This window comes from Ovis canadensis, chromosome 1 (assembly GCF_042477335.2).
Source record: "Ovis canadensis isolate MfBH-ARS-UI-01 breed Bighorn chromosome 1, ARS-UI_OviCan_v2, whole genome shotgun sequence".
Taxonomy (NCBI): Eukaryota; Metazoa; Chordata; class Mammalia; order Artiodactyla; family Bovidae; genus Ovis; species Ovis canadensis.
The window spans coordinates 11,866,794-11,885,720 of NC_091245.1; the positions used below are offsets into that span (position 1 = coordinate 11,866,794).

At 59.1% G+C, this 18,927-nt stretch overlaps 1 protein-coding gene across 2 annotated transcripts in view; it reads right to left on the reverse strand.

The window, feature by feature from the left end:
• Positions 1-2,070: 2,070 nt before the first annotated feature.
• STK40 (serine/threonine kinase 40) overlaps positions 2,071-18,927 on the reverse strand; it is a 37,641-nt gene continuing 20,784 nt past the window's right edge. For both annotated transcript variants that reach the window (XM_069586534.1, XM_069586533.1), the window contains exons 3-11: positions 18,421-18,506; positions 17,989-18,132; positions 15,734-15,961; positions 14,912-14,964; positions 9,254-9,369; positions 6,590-6,734; positions 6,333-6,452; positions 5,791-5,875; positions 2,071-4,400 (exon numbers count right to left, since the gene is read on the reverse strand). In XM_069586534.1, the coding sequence (XP_069442635.1) occupies positions 4,179-4,400; positions 5,791-5,875; positions 6,333-6,452; positions 6,590-6,734; positions 9,254-9,369; positions 14,912-14,964; positions 15,734-15,961; positions 17,989-18,132; positions 18,421-18,506 (1,199 nt within the window). In that variant the 3' untranslated portion in view covers positions 2,071-4,178. The remainder of the gene's footprint in view (positions 4,401-5,790; positions 5,876-6,332; positions 6,453-6,589; positions 6,735-9,253; positions 9,370-14,911; positions 14,965-15,733; positions 15,962-17,988; positions 18,133-18,420; positions 18,507-18,927) is intronic.

Consider the following 18,927-nt stretch of genomic DNA (forward strand, 5'->3'; position numbering starts at 1 on the left):
TGCCCTGGAAATGAAATTTATGGCTAATATACCCATCTCTAATTAAAATCAATATATAATCAAATCAAAAGTAATATATAATTAAATCAAATTATATAATTAATATAGATAATATAGTTTACAGATATACATATATTTTTGTCCTGTAATATATATAAAAGAAATAAAGGGTAATGTGTATTTGTGAACTGATTAATTGCCAGGAAGGTGACAGCTGAAGGTGCAGACCTGAGATACTATGTCAGTGTCTGAAATGGTGGTGAACTCTTGGTAAAGTTCTAAAAAAAAAGTACGCATATCTTCCACTTTACACAGTAGTTGCCTTCCCAGAAAATTTAGTGTATATTATGGATACACAAGTCTCTGTGTTTATGTATAAAATGGTATTAGATTCTTGGCTCTGATAATTATAAACACATTTTTTCACTCGTGTTGAGCAGGATGTAGAATCTGCCTGCCTTCTCGGGTTGTCTGGAGTCCCTGGCCCTAGCCCCCTAAATGCCAGCAGCACCCTCTCACCCCCCACCCCCTACCCCCATCATTGTGATAACCAGCCCCCAATTCCCTACCCCAACATGGACACATGGAAAAGCCTCCTGTCTCTCATGGAGCTCAACATTTCAGTGGGGGAGACAGGTATCATCACTAACCACACATATCTTGTAGTAACAGGCTGTGATAAGCACAATGATGGGAAATAAAGCAGGGGAAGGGGTGAGGGAAGACCCAGTGGACATGGCCAGGCACAGCTCCCGGCTGGCTTCTCTCTGAAGCTGCTCTCCCGGAGGACACTGGGGACCAGGCAGTCACTAACACGGTGGGAACATCTCGGTTCTTGGTTGACCCCTCAGGAGCATAGGAGCCTTTGATCACACCTGCCTTTCTGGTACTTTCCTCCTGGCTTTGCTTTCAGGGCTCACACAAAAAATACTGGTAAAGGGGGATCTGAGAAGTTTAAGTCAATGAAGCCACAGTTCTGGTGTGAGAGCTGCGGCCCTCAGTATTAGGTGCCGAGGACTCAATGAGCCAAGGAGTCCTGCTGCTCGGGTGGTGCTGAATGTAAGCCTGACATGTAGGTGCCCAGGTGACACCTGTGCTCAGAACAGAGGCTGATTGGGCCAGGGGTGCAGGAGGGAGGCTGAGATGGAGATAAGTGCCCCAGGGGTGTGGCTTGTGGAGCTGAGTGTGGCCGGGGTGGGCAGGGAGTGCCAGCAGCTTCTGGCCTGGGACAGCAGGACAGATCAGGAAAAAGGAACATTTGTGTAGGCTTGGGAGTGGCCAGGAAGATGGGGGCCGCTTGGCTGCTGGGGTAGCTGTGGGAGGAGGGAAAGGTGGAGGCCTGGGGGCCTTCTCTGAAGAAACTTCAAAGAATCAGGGCCTTCCCACAGAACCCTGGAGGGGTGCCGCCCCCGCTTGCTGTGTGGACCCCCGCCTGGGAAGGGGCATGGACCGCTGTTCCTTTTGTGACCTGGGTCTGTGCAGGTTCCTGAACACACAAGTGGGTCTGCCTGTGTGCTGTGGGGGATGCTGGGGACAGGACCAGTCCGCCTCTAGCTTGAGTGCTCAATTTGCAGAGTCTAAATTTAGGTGAAGGAAGGAAGGACCCCCCCCCCCCCCCCCGTTGGTTTCCTATGGAGGGGAGGGTGGTGTAGGAAAAAGCCTGGCCTGGCCCTTCGTACCCCAGCTGCCCTGGATGGGCACATGGGCGGTCTGTCTGGCTAGGGTTCCCCCACCCCAGCTAGGAGGTTGGTGGTGAGAGGATCAATGCTCTGCTGGTGGCAGCTGCTCTGGGACACATCCTTCCTGCCCAGGTCGGGGCTGAGCCAAGCCAGGCAGAGTCCCCCTTGGGACTTGGCAGGAAGCTGGACCAAAGCAGGCTGGGAGAATGTTGGGTGGTTCTGGCCCCCTCCCTGCTTCGAGAGCGATGGCTGCTCGGGTGGAGTCGGGGGGTGGAGCACCCATCCAGGGCACCTGGCGGCAGAGCCCAGAGTGAAGGAGTCCTGCTCTGCCTGGCTGGGTGGGAGGGACGGGGATGTGGCGAGGAGGGAAGAGACATGCAGACCACGCGGCTCCAGGTCAGGAAGTTTTATTGCTGACATGCAGGAAGAGTCCCCATGTAGTACAAAAATATGACTTTATACAAACTTTTTTGTGACTTTTTCCGTTTTTTTTCTTTACAGTAGGACTTCTCTCAGCGTGTGACACCCAGTGAGGGCAGACCCAGCCTCCTTTCGTTTGCTTTGCCAGAAATTAATCAGACGGATGGGCTGACCTTGGACGGGACCAGTCTGTCTGACAGGCTTTTGCGGACCCGGAGGATATTGCTTTGAAAAGGAGAAGGACCACCAGGCGAGCGGGCCCGGAGGGTCTGGGTGGGCTGCCGGACAAGGGGCTCGGGTGAGGCCCTCACAGAAAGACAGTCACGGATGCTGGGAGCCCTGGGCGGGACTGCATTTCCACTCCTTTAGGAGACTTCTTTTTTGAAATAAATATAGAAAAGAGGGCATCCCACCCCCACCCCACCCGCGCGAGACCCTGGCTCTCAGGATGGCTGAGGGGGGCCGGCCTGGTGCTCAGGGGGGGCGAGTGCTGGGCTCAGGCGGGCTCCCACGGACCCACTGAGGCAGAGGCTGAGGCGCCCGTGTGCCGGGGTTGGGGGGGAGGAAGGGGGTGTGGGCGGCCCTGCTACTGCTGGCAAGAGGTGGCCCCATTTTTTCCAGATGGGGAAACTGAGGCACAAGGAGGTTTTTTTTTTTTTTTATTTTGTTTTTTTTTTTTTTTTTGGGACCTTGCCCAAGTCACTCACAGTGAGTCAGCTTTTGGGAAGGGTGCAGCTCACACGCCGGGGAACAAGGTCACACGGGCCTCGGTCCCCTCCCCCACTGGGCAGGCAGGGCAGGGCCGAGGGCCCAAGGCGGCCTGGAGGGGGACACTCGGCTGCTCTGAAGGGCTGGGGGGGCGGGCACGTCCGGGGAGGGCCTCTGCTTGGCACTGGGCAGGGCCAAGTCCAGTGCGGGAGAGCAGGCAGGGGGGCATTCTGGTGAGAACAGGGTTTTCTGGCAAGACGGGCATCCACTTCAAAATCTCGGCTCAAAAGGGCAGAGGGGCTGTTCTCAAGCCAGGCAGGGCCCCCGGTCCCTACAGGTCTCCCTCGTGAGCCCTGCAGCCCCCCAGGAAGGACCCTGGCGACTGGTGGTCTGCTGGGAGAGACACCGCCTCTGTTACGAGGAAGGGGCAGCGGGGGAGATGCCCCTGCTCTTCTCTGAACACAGAGGGGTGCCAGCCGTGCTCACAGCTGGCCGAGGGCACCCCTTCCCATCCGGGTCAGCGTCACCTCGGTACCACGGCGAGGGGTGGAGGAGGAAACCAGGGCTAATGCAGGTGTACAGCACCTCAGAGAAGCTGAGCTGGGAGAAAGAGAAGCCAGTCTGGGCTTCCTCATCACCAGAGACAAGGAGGGACTGGTGGGCTGGAGATGGAGGGGGCCGGCAAGAAGGGGCTTCTGAGCCCGGGGCTGAGGAAGGGGCCCACTGGGGGCTGTGGGCTCCCCTCCTGTCCAGCCAGGCTGGGGGCAGCGAGTGGCCACGGGCCGAACCACCTAGAGATGGCAGAGAAGCTGGTTTCAGTACAAAAATAAATATATTTGATTCCGCTTAAGATGAGGTGAGAGTTTTCCAAAGCTTGGACTGAGGGGCCTGGGGTCAGAAGGGGAGGGATGAAAACAGACTGTGAGGGGCCTGGGAGGGCAGTGGGGAGTGGGCGTTCTTGTGGGGACCCAGCAATGAGCTGCACTTTCAGCTTATGTGGACTGTTGGGGGGCAGCTGCCCCCTGGGGGTCGGGGGGTGGGGTGGGGGTTGGTGGCGGGCTGGCTCCCTCCTCCTCCTCACTCAGTCCAGAGACAGCATGGTTAAAGAGACAGAGGTAGATTAAAACGTTATGATTAAAAGCAGATTAGTTATCTAGGCTTCTCAGATTAAAAAAAAACAAACAATCAAGCAATCATTCCAAAAGGTAGCTTCGCGGTACCTCTGCTGACCCCACGTGTGACCTGGGCTGTCCCTGCCCCGTCCCCGGCGCAGCCCGGGAGAGAGTTCAGCACTGTGGCGGGGCGGCAGGGCCGCTGGCTGGGGGCCGGGAAGAGGTGGTGGGTGGGCGCCGGTGCCCCTGCCCGAGGCTGCTATTTCCGCAGGTAGCGCTGGGCCAGGATGGCTGCGTCCAGGGGGTTCACAGGCTGCGCGTCGTGGCCCAGCCGGCGCACGGGCGGCACCCCCGCCCCCGACTGCCGCTTGGGCACCCAGCTGCGGGCCTCGTGCACGGAGCTCTTCTCCTCAGCCAGCAGCAGCTGCTGCCGCATGTAGTTCTCAAACTCGTACTGGGAGCACTCCTCGGCCACCTTCGCCTTCACAGCGGAGACAGGTGGGCCGCGCGACAGGCGAGCGTGCAAGAGAGCAGAGCAGGGGGTGCGTTAGCTGGCCTGCCTCAAGAGGCTCCCTCCTCAGGCACCACCCCCCTGGGCCCGGTCTAGTAGTGGCCGAGAACAGGGGTGTCCCTGAAGCTCCCCAGCCAACCTGGATCTCGCCGTGCTGGCCCCTCAGACCTGTGACCGCCCCTAACCCGCTGACCGTGGGAGAGGTCACGTTCCCTCAGGAGACTTGGTGCCCGCCCTGTGCAGTAGGGCAGTACGCTCCCCTCCCCGAGGTCCCCCACGGACCAGTGCAGGTCAAGCGTTAAGAGAGTGGCCTAGGGCGAGGGCGCTCAGTGCATGGGCAACCGTTTCCCTGTCCTGCCCCAGGCTGAGGTCCCTGGAGAAGGCCACGCATAGTCACAAACTGAAATGGGAGGTCCCAGTGCTGGAGTAGGGGTGGAGAGCAGGGCTGTGGAATCAGGCTGTGGTTGATTCTGAGCCGTGTGGCTTTGGGGAGGTTACTTTCCCTCTCTGAATCTGTTTCCTCTTTAGTGAAATAAGAACACAGGCTGCACAGGCCTGCGGTAAGGACTGAATGAGATGTACTGGGGGCCCTCACTGCTTGCTAGAGGTGATTATTTTTAGCTGCTAAACAGCCCTGGGAGCCAGGGGCAGGGTTCTGAAATTCTTCAAGGACAGGGGGGCTCTGCTGTGGTCCCGGGCTGGCTCCACCTGGTCGCCCCTGTCCAGTGCTCGCTGTGGGGGACTCAAGGTGGCCCAGAGAGGGAGGGTCCTTACAGCTTCCCTCCCAGGGACTCAGCAAGCCCTGCCCTCCAGGGGGCACCCTAAGATCACCCGCCGGCTGCTGCTGGGCACCCTGGGCCCAGCCCCTGCCCCCAGCTCAGCACTTTCTTCAGTGCAAGGGACGGGAGGAGAGAAAACCGGGAGAAAATTAATCATCTGAAAAACGAAAAGCAGGAAGGGCGAGAGAGAACCCTGTGAGTCAGAGGGGCAGACAAGTGCGGCCGTATAGACGGCCAGTGTGTGGCAGAGCCAGGGCCTGGGCAGGAAGAGGAAGCTGAGGGAGGGCCAGGCTGGGCCACTGTGAGGCCACCCTGCCCTGGGGCCTCCACCTCGGCTGCCCTACCGCCCCTCTCTCAGGCCACAGAACTGCCAACTGAGCCAGACACGAGGCAGGCCCCGGGCGGCTCAGGCTGAGGAACTTGAGGCTCCCGTTTCAGCTCCAAGGGCTGGGGAGAGGCCAAGGAGGCCCGGCGCCCTGCCAGGAGCTGCCACCTCTGCCCTGCCCTGCCCAGTCTGCCCTGCCTGGAGGGCTGGTACCTCAGGACTCGGCCAAACGGCCTGGCTGCCGTCCCCAACTCACCTCCTGGGAGCTGTCTGCATTGCTCATTTGGTCGTCGATGTCAGGAACCACCTGCAGAGGCCCGCTCAGAGAAGACAGGGACTGCCTGCAAGGAAGGCAGATGAGCGAGGCTGGCTCCAGGCAGCCCGGCCCTTCTCCCCACGGCCTGGCTGCCAGGAGCCCAGCAGGGCCAGTTCCCACTGCTCTGAGACTTGGCTGGAGTCAGCAGACCTGGGCTGAGCGCCCAGAGCCCCTTCCTGACACCACTGCCTCTGCTGCTCCGAGCCTCAGCTTTCTCGCCCAGTAAGTGAGGGCAACTTCTATCTTGCAGGCTGCAGTGAGAACTCAGGGAGATAAGGCCCATCCTAGAGCTGGCATTGACTGGCACACGGGGGATGCTCAATCCTGAGTTCTGCCTGCGTCCTCCAGCCCTGCCCATCAGGACCATCTGGAGACCTGACCCTGCCCGGTGGAGAGACAGGCCCAACCTCAGGCAACCTCTCCGGGGAGGCAGGGCAGTGCCCACGGGTGGGCAGGACCCAGCTCTGGTCCAGCCGACGTACCACGACGCGATGATGGAACTTAGGGCCTCCAGGACGTCGGCGGCGGCCAGGCGCTGCTGAGGGTCGAGGACGAGCAGTTTCCGGATGAGACACACGGTGTTCTCAGAAACCCGTCCGTCCCTGATGCAGGAGAGAGGGGCAGCGGGCACTCAGGCGGGGCGCACTGGTGCCGGGTCTCAGCCCAGGACCCCAAGCCTCCCCATGCTGTTTCTGCCCCTCGAGCCTGACGGGCCAGCGCCCAGGGAGGGGGGACTCACTCGGGGATGGTGTACTCCGCGGCCTTGATCTTGCGGAAGAGCTCCTGTGGGATGCTGTCGTAGAAGGGGAACTGGCCATACAGCATGGTGAACAGCACCACGCCCAGGGCCCACATGTCGCTGGGCTTGCCCCGGTACGGCCGGCCTGCAGGGCGCACAGACACACGTGTGCTCAGCCCAGGGCTGGGGAAGAACGGCCCTGCACACCCTTCCCTGGCACTCCCAGGAGTCCTACCCAGGGGACCCCCCTCCACCCGGGCACCCTCACTTCCAGTCACCCTCCTGTGCTTCCTCCTAGAGCAAGCACACTGGCCCTGCCCCTGAGCTTCAGCAGGGCGCCTTCTTCCTTTACTCCTCGGGCTGGTTCCTGCTCGTGCTCTGGAGACCCAGCTTCACAGGGGGATGCCCCATCTCGCATGCTCCACGAGGAGAAGGGGTCTCACCTGGCCTTGTGCAGCCCACCCCTGGGGCAGGCCTCATGCCGCCTCCCCACAGCACCAGCTCTGCCCTGATCTGCCTGGGTTCCCGGGCGCTGGTCCAGCCCCGTCAGCAGATGAGCTCTCCCAGGAGCTCTAACCATCAGGTGATTTCTCCCTGAGTGCTGACTTTTGAGGGAACACTGAACTTCAAGCTTTTGTTTTGATAATGACAATGCTGGCTATGGTTCATTGAGCCACACACTAGGTTAAGGGCTTATTTAATCCCATTGGGACCTAAGGAAGTAGGGGCTATTATCATCCTGATTCCAGAGATGAGAAAATAGAGGCCCAGAGAAGTCAGTTACCATTCCCAAGGTCACACAGGTATTAACCAGACCATGAACTGTGGGGGCAAGGCCATGTCCGTCTGTCATGCCTGGTGCCGAGGTCTGTGCTTAGCACGCAGAATCAATGAAAGGCAAACTTGAGATCAGAACCCATTTGAGTCACCCCACTTCGTCCTCTTAACAATGGGGGCAGGCGGGACTGCTTTCAGCTTTTAACCCAGCGGGAGACTGAGGCTCAGAGACGGGGCTGAGGGCCAAGGCGCACAGCTGCGTAATTAACACGGCCAGTCTCAGAGCCTGGTCTCCGTCTTCCGGTCCAGGTCTCTTTCTGAGGCAGGGGGGTTCCTTTGTTTCATTCTCCAGGACTGGTATCCGCCTGGAGGAGCCTGAGAGAGGCCTCGGGCAGCAGATGGGAGTGGCTACATATGGAGAGACCACCCCGGGCTGGCTGCCGAGGAGACTCCACCAGAGGCAGCCCGTCCCCCACCCACAGACCCCAACTCACAGCTCTGGGCTGAGGGAGGGGCCTGGGTCTTCCTCCTGGCTCTGCACCTACAGGGAGGCCTTCCGGAAGCCCATGCAGGGTGTATCCAGGCTGGGCTGTGGGGCAGGGGTGCTCAGGGAGCTGGGATACGCCCCTGGCACCCAGATCCTTCTCGCAGAGGCCACTGTGACGCCAAACCCCATCTCCAGGCCCGGGAGGTGGCACCACTGCCCTCTGCAATGTCCTGTGAGAGGCCTGGCACTCCAGCAGAGCCCTCAGCTGGGAGGCCTCCAAGGAGACTGCAGATGGTTGTGGCAAGTGGGGTAGCCTGTTCCCTGGGAAGACAGGTGACAACTGTTACTGTGAGGAGGGAGGCCCGTGTGAGTGCTGGGGACAACAGGCCCCAGAGACAACCCTGGAACCTTCACGATGGAGGGATGGCAGTGGGGGTGAGCCCTTGGAGCGATCAGGACAGAGCAACCTCAGTTTGGCAAAGGACCAGCAAGAAGGGAAGGAAAGCCTATGGTGAAACAGGAGTGTGGGTTTGGGCGGAAGGCAGCCCTGGCAGAGGGGGATACCTCAGTTTTCTGGTGAACTATTAGCCGTGACTGTAAACAAGAGGTCTGGTCTCTCTGAGCCTCAATTTTCTCATCTGTAAAAATTCTACCTCATGGGGTAGCTGTGTGGTTTTAAACAGAGGATGCCTGTCACATGGCTCAGTGCAGCATCCGGCACCAACGGTACGACCAGAAGGTGGTAGCTAACGTAAGTGACTTGTTCTGGGTACTACTACCTGTCTCAGCCATGGAGGCAGGGTGTTGTCTGTTCACTGCTGTATCCGAAGTGTCTAGAACAAAGCCTTGTTCATGGCAGGCCCTCAGTAAATACCAGCAGAATAAATGGGTGAACAAATAGACAAAGGGAGTGGTACCTTTGAGATGCAAGTCTCATCACAGTAACCTCCATGAAGACCTGTTCAAAGGCCTCCTTTGGGACTTGAAATCAAGGATGACGTTTTCTCAACAGGGCCTCTGCTGGGCCTGGCGTGGTGTGGCCCCCACACGTCTCCCCTTGAACTTTCTGAGTGGGGCCTCGGGGGGCTCTTCACATGTGCAGGGGGTTCCTATTACCCTCAAGATACAGCTCAAGGCCTTCGAGTGCCTGTTTCTCACACTCACAGAAATCACGTTTCTGTCCTTCTGAGCACTAATCTCAGAGAGTAATTAGTGTGCTGACTGCCATCTTCCTCCATGAGACCCCACGGTTTGGACCTGGGCGGGCAGTACTGGTCTGGGCCACCGCTGGAGCCCTGGCACCTCGCCCGGGGCACAGATCCAGTCTGCTGCCTGAGTCAACGGCTGCAGAGCCTGGCTGGGTGAGGCCCCCAGGGCTGCTGCTAGCTCCCCGCACATACCGCTGAGCACGTCTGGACTGATGTAGGCAGGGCTCCCACGCTGGTCCTTCAAGAGGTCCCCTTCACTCACGAGATGCTTCCCGAGGCAGAAGTTGGTGATGGTTATCCGATGCGTCCTGGGGGGCAGGAGGCAGAGAGCGAACAAACCTCAGTGTCTATACCCCTGGCTGCCCCCAACTCTCATCCCGGGGCAGAGGAACCACACCGCATCCTCTTCTGTTCCCCTGGCCCGCCTCATCTTCCCCGGGGCCGCATGGGGAGTGCCATCGGGGGTGCGGACACAGGCCAGTCACCAGGGCTGATACCTGGTGAACTGTCCCTGAAGGGACCCGAGTCACTTTGCCCAGGGAAGCTTCAGAGTGCTCCCCTGAACCTGCGCCCTTCCTGAGTCCTGGGGCTAGAGCTTAGGGCCTGGAACAACTGTGGAGATTTCTTCAAACAAGCTCACATAGTATGTAGGTTGGGAGGGACTGGAGGTGTAGTTCAGCTCCCTCACTCACCCATGAGGACTCCGGCAGAGTCCTGGAGGACTCCCTGAGGACAACCTTGTCCCCCGGGGGCTGATTCCTTCGGTCATCACTCTTAGGATTAAGTACTATCACATTATCACTGACTAGTGCTAAACACTAATGCCTACTGAGAGCAGACCCTTATCTGGGCTTATGTGCCCAACAGGGGCTGTTTGCATTCACGCCCCACAGCAGCCTACGATGGAGACTTTCTCACTGCCCACTGCACAGAGGATGCAGTTAGGACACCCAGAGAAGTGGAGGGACTTGTCCAGGGTCACATAGCTAGTGAGCAGAGGAGCAGGATCCAACCCAGGTCTGTCTGACCCCCCAGAGTCTGCACCCTGAGTGACACTGGTCAGGTGCCCACAGGGTCCCTGGATGGTGCCCAGCCCCTGACTTTCCCTTCCGATCCATCCAAGCTAACTCACCCCTTGTGTGGTACCAGAGACTCTGCACTGACTAGAAAACCAAAGAGCCCCATCTGAGAGTCGTGGTGAGAGGAGCTTTGGGCTCCAATCCTTTCTAGGAAGTCACAATGAGAACAAAAGTCGCCGGCCCAGAGGGGATGCAGTCTGCCACGGTCGGGGTGCGGGGAGGCAGGGGCCTCTCCACCCACAGGCGAGCAAGGCCACATGCTGGCTCCCGCGTCAGCAGGCTGAGCAGGGATGCCTGGGAGGACGGTAGGAAGGAAAGCTGCACCAGGGGCTTGTGCGTGAGGCTCCCAGAGCCCTCCAGCTTTCTCGGGGAGTTCTGCTGGCAAGGGCTTGGTGCAAAAACAAAGGCCGCTCTGTCCCTGGCGTTCCAAATGGAAACGCTGACTCTCTCTCTCCATACAAGCCTGCCCTGGCACATGCCACAGAAACCGGCCTGGTGGCCCCCAGGGTGGCAAGAGCCCGAGACGGGGATTGGTGAAGGGTCTCAGGCGCAGGTCACGTCAAGAAGTGGAACTGCTCCCGCTTGGACCCACCCTCGTCACTGTCCTGAATACGGGACTGCCAAGGCTTCTCGTCCACGAGGGCCCCACAGAGCACACACACGGCCTTTTCTCCATGGTCAGAGCTGGCCACGGCAGCTGGAGGCCCAAGACACTGGGAGGAGGACAACTCGGGGGACAGTCTGGTAGGCTTGGGAGTCAGATCCCTGGGTTCCAGTCTTGGCTCTGCCCCTGCCTGGCTGGGTGATCTTGGGCATATTATTTAATTTTTTGCTAAACCTCAAATTTTCTCATCTGTAAAATGGAAAATATCAGCACCTAACTCCCAGGGCTGTGTTGGGATTTAACAAGAAGATCCCAGGGAAAATGCTGGATCTAGGGCCTGACAACTAGTGACTGATGACCAGGGCCAGCTGCGAGTACATCTCATCCTCAGACGGGGGGCACGGCTGGCGCAGGCTACCCTTGGAGACCCCAGGGGAAGACTGTGCGGAGGCGGTGGGCGAGAGGAGCCACAGTGCGACAACAGGCCCTGGGGCGCACCTGCCCGCCTTGGCCTTCTGCTCTGCTCTGTGGGCAGCCCTCCGCGCGCTGGGCTCGAGGAAAGCTCGGCCTAGCATCTGCGGGGCGGGCCCGCAGGGCTGAGCCGGAGCCTCTCCCACAGGAAGCCGCACAGTCTGCTCCAGCCTTCCCGACGCCTGGCCCCGCTCCCTGCTCTGCCACCATCACTTTGGTCGGTGAAGCACTGATCCCGGGGAGCCCAGACTCCCCCAGGCTGGTCCTGGCAGGAGAGGCAAGGGTGGCAGGGGTGCAGGGAGGGGACTCGGCATCAGCAGGGCCTGCTCAGTGAGTCACCCTTCAGCTATGGCCCTCTGGGCTACCACAGTGTGTCTCATTTTCTAGGAAACTGGGTGTGCAAACACACCCACGCGGAAAGGAGGATGGAGAAAGAACGCATGGTGAACCTCACATAACCCCCAGAGGGGACTGTAACCCTTGCCCTTCATCCGTAGCCGGGGAGCTTGCTGTCACAGTTGCCCTGCAAACCCTTTTCCTGTTTCCTCCCCTGGGAGCGCTCCGATGTGCTGCATGCTTCCAGCTTGTCTGCTGCCTCTCCAGCTGGAGTTAGGGCCTGGCCTGATGGGCAGAAGGGGCTGGACCTCTTCCAGGCCCACCCTCGACTCTTGAGGATGAGAGCAAGGCCCTAAGCAGGGAGGGGTGTGCCCGCTGACACTTGGGAGTAGGAGCTGGGCAGTTGGCACGGGTCTCCGCAGTACCTCCCATGCCTTCCTGGCACCCATGACTCAAGCAAGAGCCGGCCAGCATCTGTCTGCCCAAGACGCAGCAAAGGGATTATCGGATTAGAGAATGTGCTGCTAAGAACCAGGGTCTGATGAGGTGTGGGTGCTCTGCAGTCCCAAGAAAACACACCGATGGGTGCGCACGCACGCACGTGATACACACACACAGACATGCACACACACTCATGAAAGAGCTGCTATAGCTACGCTGGCATTACTCAAGACAGGCGTGACCTTCCGACTACATTCTCAGAACCTAGAGGCCCTGGAAAAATGGGAGCCGGTAGCTAAACTACCAGTGGAGACAAAGAGGCCTGCAGTGCTGGTCTGGTTAGCACCGCAGAAGCCCGATGGCATGCGCCCAAAAGCACCCAGCGTCCCTCAGCAGGCCAGGACCCAGTCCCCCAACACGAAGACAACACACTCCCAGGGCTGGGACGGTCTGCGCTCTCCGCCACCGCCTCTCCTCATGCACCACCTAGCTGGGGCCGGGGCTCTGCGGGACATCCTTGCCGGCCACTCTCCACATAGTGGGCCTCATCTCCAGAGGGAGAGCACGTCAGGCCCGCAGCCTGGCTGGCTCGCATCAGGCATGCTTATGAGGGGCCAAACCCTGTAGGTAGTCCCATGTCTGGAGCCAGTATCTGCATGCATGCATGCATGCTAAAGTTGCTTCCATCATGTCTGACTCTTTGCAACCCCTTGGATTATAGCCCACCAGGCTCCTCTGTCCATGGGGTTCTCCAGACAAGAATACCGAAATGGGTTGCCATGCCCTCCTCCAGGGGAATCTTCCCAACCCAGGGGATCGAATCCGTGTCTCTTATGTCTCCTGCAATGGCAGGTGGGTTCTTTACCACTGGCCCGCCTGGCGGAGAAGGCAATGGCAGCCCACTCCAGTACTCTTGCCTGGAGAATCCCATGGATGGAGGAGCCTGGTGAGCTGCAGTCGATGGGGTTGCTAAGAGTTGGACACAACTGAGCGACTTCACTTTGACTTTTCACTTCCATGCATTGGAGAAGGAAATGGCAACCCACTCCAGTGTTCTTGCCTGGAGAATCCCAGGGACGGGGGAGCCTGGTGGGCTGCCGTCTATGGGGTCACACAGAGTCGGACATGACTGAAGTGACTTAGCAGCAGCAGCAGCCCACCTGGGAAGCCCAGTGTCTGCAGGGAAGCATAACCATCTCTGCTTCCACGGACGAGGATGCAGAAACTCAAAGTGCCTGGTTCCATGGAAGCTTCTCGATACACAACTAACGGAACGGGTGCATAATCACAGGGACGCGTGCTCAGGGCCTCGAGGGTAATCGAGAGGCAGTGCTGTGCTGGGAGCTGGGTGTGGCCCCCGGGGCCGCTCCTCCCGGGTTTCTACCCCTCTCTCGGCCGCCCAAGGGCTCACTCAGCGCTGGAGCTCCCAGCTTCCCTCATACCTGCACAGCCACCTGGGACCAGGTTTTCACCACTGTTGTCTCAGGCTGGCAACCTCTGCTTGTCCTTCAGGAACTGACTGAGACGGCCAGAGTCTCGGCCCCTCGGTCCTCTGCACACTGGCCTCAATACAGTGACACCTGCTCCCCGGTCGGTCCCACCAGGCGGTGAGCTCCAGGAAGGCTGTCTGCGGAGCCAGTGCCGGGTAGGGCTGGAGACAGGCTGTGCTTGGAGGGGCACCTGGGGCTGGCACTGCCAGGTCTTGTGCCCCAGGCCCCTCCCCAGAGCTCCTTGTCCTGTGGCCACTGCGGCTTTGGGCACTTCACAGGGACAAGTGGGTCCAGGCCACTACGGGATGGGCAATGACACTCTGGGCAAATCCCCCCACCACACCACTTCTGCCACGAGGGGTGTGTGGCCTGCCATTTGTAAGCTCTCTGACCCATTTTAACACCGGGACTGAGAAAGGTGAAGGTGAGAGGCTCAGGGAGATTGGGTGACCACGTTTCTAGGATTGTGGTGACATGCAGGATGTGAGCTCCGCCTGCCAGACCTGGGCCCCTGCAAAGCTGGTGTATCCTCTACCACTGCCCCAGATCAGGGGTTCCCAACCCCTGGACCAGTGGTGGTTAGTGATCCATTAGGAAGCAGGAGGTGAGTGGTGGGTGGAACTGAAGTCACCCCCTATGCCTGTCTGTGGAAAAAAGTATCTTCCACGACCTGCTCTTGGTGCCAAAGAGGCAGGGGGACCGCTGCCCCAGGTCACTTGGAAGGGGCCCAGACCTTCTGCCTGAGTGGGATGAGAGCCCGGGGCGGGGCCTCATGTGATGTCCCTCTGCCACCGGCTCACCAAGGATGCTGGGGCAAGCTGCCCAGATCCCCTCCAGTAGGGAGGTGCTCTCTCCCTGCTGCTGGGAAAGTTATCCTTTTCCAGGAAGTCCTCTCAGCCAAAGGAAGCTGCCCTGCCCTAAGCTATGTCCCCAGGCACAGCCTGCAATTCAGTGGCAGGTCACAGCCGGGATACAGGGCCATGCACCCCTTGACTTGATGCGGAACGTCTGAAGGGCCACGACTTTCCAGGCTGAGGCCCTGTCGTGACTGCTCAGAGTTCAGCTTCTCCATCAGCTCAATCTCGCCCCCTCCTCCCCGAGCGTGTGCCCCAGGAAACTTTCTGCACACACATCTCAGAGTTTGTTTCCTGGGAACCTGTCCCATGACAAAGCCTTGCTTTGCTCATCAGTCATTCCGTTACCCGTTGGTCTATTTTTTATAGTCATTTACTGGTCACCCACTGAGCAAGCACCATATTACCCTGCGGCAGAGGACAGAAGCAGGCATCCCATCCCTGGTCCTGGGGCTCCTGGGGGAGGTGGGCTGGGTGGAGTCAGGCTCCCCGTGGGGACACAGGGCTCTGGGCAGACGGAGCGTGTGGCCCGCCCCAAGCCGGAGGCTCCATCACGGAAGCAAAGCGATGCTCACCTCTTACTGAGCACCATGTTCCCCAGCTTCAGGTCTCTGTGCACGACGTTCTTCTGGAAAAGCAACAGGCGCGTGGTTTGCACTGTGATGATCAGAGCTGGAGTGGGGCCCGGCCTGTGAGAGGCGGGCTCTCCATGTGTTGAGGAAGCAACGTCTCTTTAGGTTGGGGACTCGATTTGCAAGCCATGGACAGATGAGGACCATTCTAAGGCCTCGTCAACCATGCGCGTGAACTGGGCGACAAGTGAGCCCAGGCCATCTTGGCCCCATCTAGGGTGTTTACTCCAGTTCTTTCTTCCAGTAAGGCAGCAGCCGGAGGAAACCACTCCTCTCTCTGCCTCCGTCAGACATCCCATAAAAGAGCCGCAAGCAAACCCCCTCCCCCCACCAAATCCCAAGCATCTGCCTAGATCTGGGCTCAGAGGTGAATTCTCAGTTCTGATGACCAAGAATCACAGGGTCAGCCCACGGAAGCCGTGTGTCCGGAGGCGGCCCAGGCTCTCCTAACCTCGGGGTTCCTGACCCCCCAACCCTAGGAAAGGCTCAGAGACAGGCTGTGGCTGCCCCCGGTGGGTAGCTCACCCCTAGCCTCTCAACTGGTGGACACAACTGTGCTGGACTCTGCTGGGCTGCCCACACCGCCCCAGGATCGTGGGCTGAGGCCTGTGGCACTGCGTCCTCAGGGCTGGCATCCGGCCGCTCTCCGTCTAGACGTCCCAGCTGCAGAGCACACTGGGCGAGGGCGGACAGAGCTGCCGCGGTCACCGGCAGCCGAGGACGGCTTTCCACGGCAGAGGAGGCAGCCGCGGGGCGGGGCCTCACCTGGTGCAGGGCCTCCACCACACGCACCACGTCGTAGAAGATGACCACGGTCTCCCGCTCGCTGAGCCTCTTCTCCTTGATGACGTAATGCTGCAGGTTGATCAGGTCGGCCGTCTTGTCGCTGAAGTCGTGCGCGCAGAGGCAGTCAAGAACGAGGCAGATGCGCTTCTTCATCTTCTTTACCATTCGGTTGGATTCGGCGTCCTCAACCACTTCACAGGTGCGGTCCTGGGAGGAAGGGCGCAGACCGGGCTTGGCCGTGGGCCCCGAAGGGCCAGGGCCAGGGGCCTGGGGCTCTGCTGGAGCCTGGAACAGCCTGTATGTGTGTGAGCGGTGGGGGCCTGACGTGTGGGTGGCATGGATCCCACGGCCCCGCTCCTGCGCCAGTGCCAGGCCCAGCCAGGGCCCAGGCTCGAGCAGCGCGGGTCAGACTTCAGGCTCCGGTCCTGCTGCAAAGCGTACGGTCAGGGCTTGGCACTTAGAGCCCAGTGTGCTGGCAGCCCTCTGAGCGCCATGTGCAGGCAGCACCCTCAGGGCCCCAGGGCCCCCATCCCCCTTAGCTCTCCCAGGGAGTCCAGCAATGACCGATGCACACTTCCTTCCGATGTCCACGACGGTGGGAGCTAAGAGTTCTGTGTGTTCAAGGCAACTGCTTTCACATGGATGCAGGACTCCTGGGCCATATAATGGCTTTGGCCCCTGATGGCTGGTTTCAGGCCCAGGTTCCACCTTGTCCTAGCTGCAGGACCTGGGGCAGTTCAGCTAACCTCTCCAAGTTCCTGGTTCCTCATCTGTGAAGGGGGCCTGGCAACTTCTATCTCACAGGGGTGTAGAGAGAAAACACAACCATGCCAAATATGTAGTAAGCACTTGGGCTTGGTATCGATAAACAAGGGCTTGGTAAGCTGACACTGCTGCCAACCCTAAGGGTGGTAGTTCTGGATGCATTTTCCTTGCTAAAAAGGTATGTCAAGGCAGAGGGAACACAGCGCAACAGGAGGACTTTTATCCCAGCAGCTTGAGGAGGCGTCCACGCCAGCACAGCAGGCTGGGGAGCTCCTGGGGAGGGAACTCCACATTCCTCCTCCAGGGCAGATCACATCTTTCATTCTGTCTTCCCCAGAGGCCCAGCACAGTGTCTGGTACACAGAGGACTCTAGAGAGGCTTCTCACCACTCAGGGTCTCTTATCCAAAATGACAGACACCAAGGCCAAGCTCTGGAAGCTACCAGACATGAAATACTAAGAAATCATCATCACCCCCCCATCTGATTTCATGTTTAAGGGACACAAATTTTCAGAGGCGCCTTTCAGTGCACATCTAAGAATGAAGACCTTGGTGGGGTCTATGTGTGGGGGTATGAGGCATTTTCCATTTATTTTACCTCAGGAAGTCAAGCCAACAAGGAGCTTTTATTGCCTGAAATAACAGCAGTGACGAGCGCGTGTGTGGCTGGGCAGCTCAGGGCTCTCTACCCTCTCATTCATCCTCCCAGCACCATACAAGGTGGGCACGGTCATCATGGCTCTCAGACGAGGGATCTGAGGCTTGGGAAGTGACTTGCCTGAGGTCGTATCACCTGAATTCAGAACTGCCTGCTTCAAAACCTGTGTGCCCTCCCTGACACCAGGCCCATCCAAGCATGTGTGGGCCTGGCCAGCGTGTCTGGTACTGAAGGCGGTGCAGAAGCTCCGCGGGGCCCGTCAACAGGGCCCACTCCCCCAGCGTTCAGAGTGCTGGTTCTTCATTTCATTTTTGGAGACGGAATTTCAATTCTGCCCTGGGGAAGGCTCTTTTTAGGGTACCAGTTGCTAATCAGTACCTTTCCTAAGGGACCTGGGACACTGAGAACCGGGCCCAGGGACCCTTGCTGCAGATGCTGAAACGTCCAGGCAGGCAGCAGGACTGGGACCAAAAGCAATCACGGAGATCCACAGTTCCCCGCCCCGCCTTCCTCATCGGCCTCTCTCCCACCCTGGCCTGGCTGATTCCTGACCACATAGCTAGAAGGAGCCCTTGTCTTTAAATAACTTCCTGCTTTCCTCTTTTCTCGGAAAAGCGGCTCTTCAAAGAAATCCTGCAGGCCGAGTGCATTCCCGCTAGGCGGCCACCCTCATGGCAGGAGCGCTGTGACCAGACCTCCAGGCCGCCCGACAGGAAGTCCTGCTGCCCTGCACGCAGGGAGGTTGGGGGAGCTCGTGCGACGTGGCCCCAGCGTGCCAGCCGGGATGGGGGTGGGAGAGATGCCGCTTACCTGGAAGAGCCCGTGGTGGTGGACCACCCCGTCCTGCGTGTGGAGGAGGGAGAGCAGCGAGTACTCGGTGTGGAGCAGCATCTTGCCTTGCCTCTCCTCTTGGCTTTCAATTCCTTGGTCGCCCCTCTCCTCAAGGGTGAGGATCTTAGGAAGGCACGCACACAAAAGCAAAACCCCACAACCTTTACTTTTCCGAGCAGAGTGGCTAGCACAGGAGAAGCAGGGGTTCACGTCCCCCCATGCCACCCCGGGACATCCACCCACATGTGTGTGGATGAAGCAAAATGGTTTTTCCTGATGTGACGGCAACGTGATGTTCACACAGAGCCCCGGGAAGAAGGGTGCTGCTCTTGTTCACAGGGGAGGGGGGAGGAGCCGGGCTGGCAGGCGGGCCCTGGGGTCCCCGGCCCCCACACCCTGCGCCTCACTCACCTTCAGCTGATAGAAGTCATCCGTGCCATCCTTCCTCGCCAAACACTGCACGATGCTTGGCACTGGTGAGTTGCCCAGACGGGGACCTGTGGCACAGACAAGCCGCTGGCTTTGCTTCTCAGGAGCCCTGTCGACCATGGCATTGAGCCATCATGCCACCACGTGGGCTTCTGGCTGGATCTTTTCTCTTGGAGGACACCAGGGTCACACGCCCTGATAAAATGGTCACCCCTCCCAAAGTGGAGCAGTGTGTGTGCCTCCATCTGAGCACATCTGGTTTTTACACTCTCTCAGCACGAGGTGTGTACCAGAATCTCCGAGGAGCATGTGTTAAGAGCAGATCCCAGCTACAACCTGGGCCCTCTGAATCACCAGCTCCAGGTGAGCCAGGAAACTGTCCCTTGAACAGGCTCCCCGGGCGGTCTGATGCGGCCGTATATCAGCTTTTGGGAACTTCTGTACTGGAGAAGTACCTTGCTCACTGGTCTGTGACAGCGCCCCGAGCTT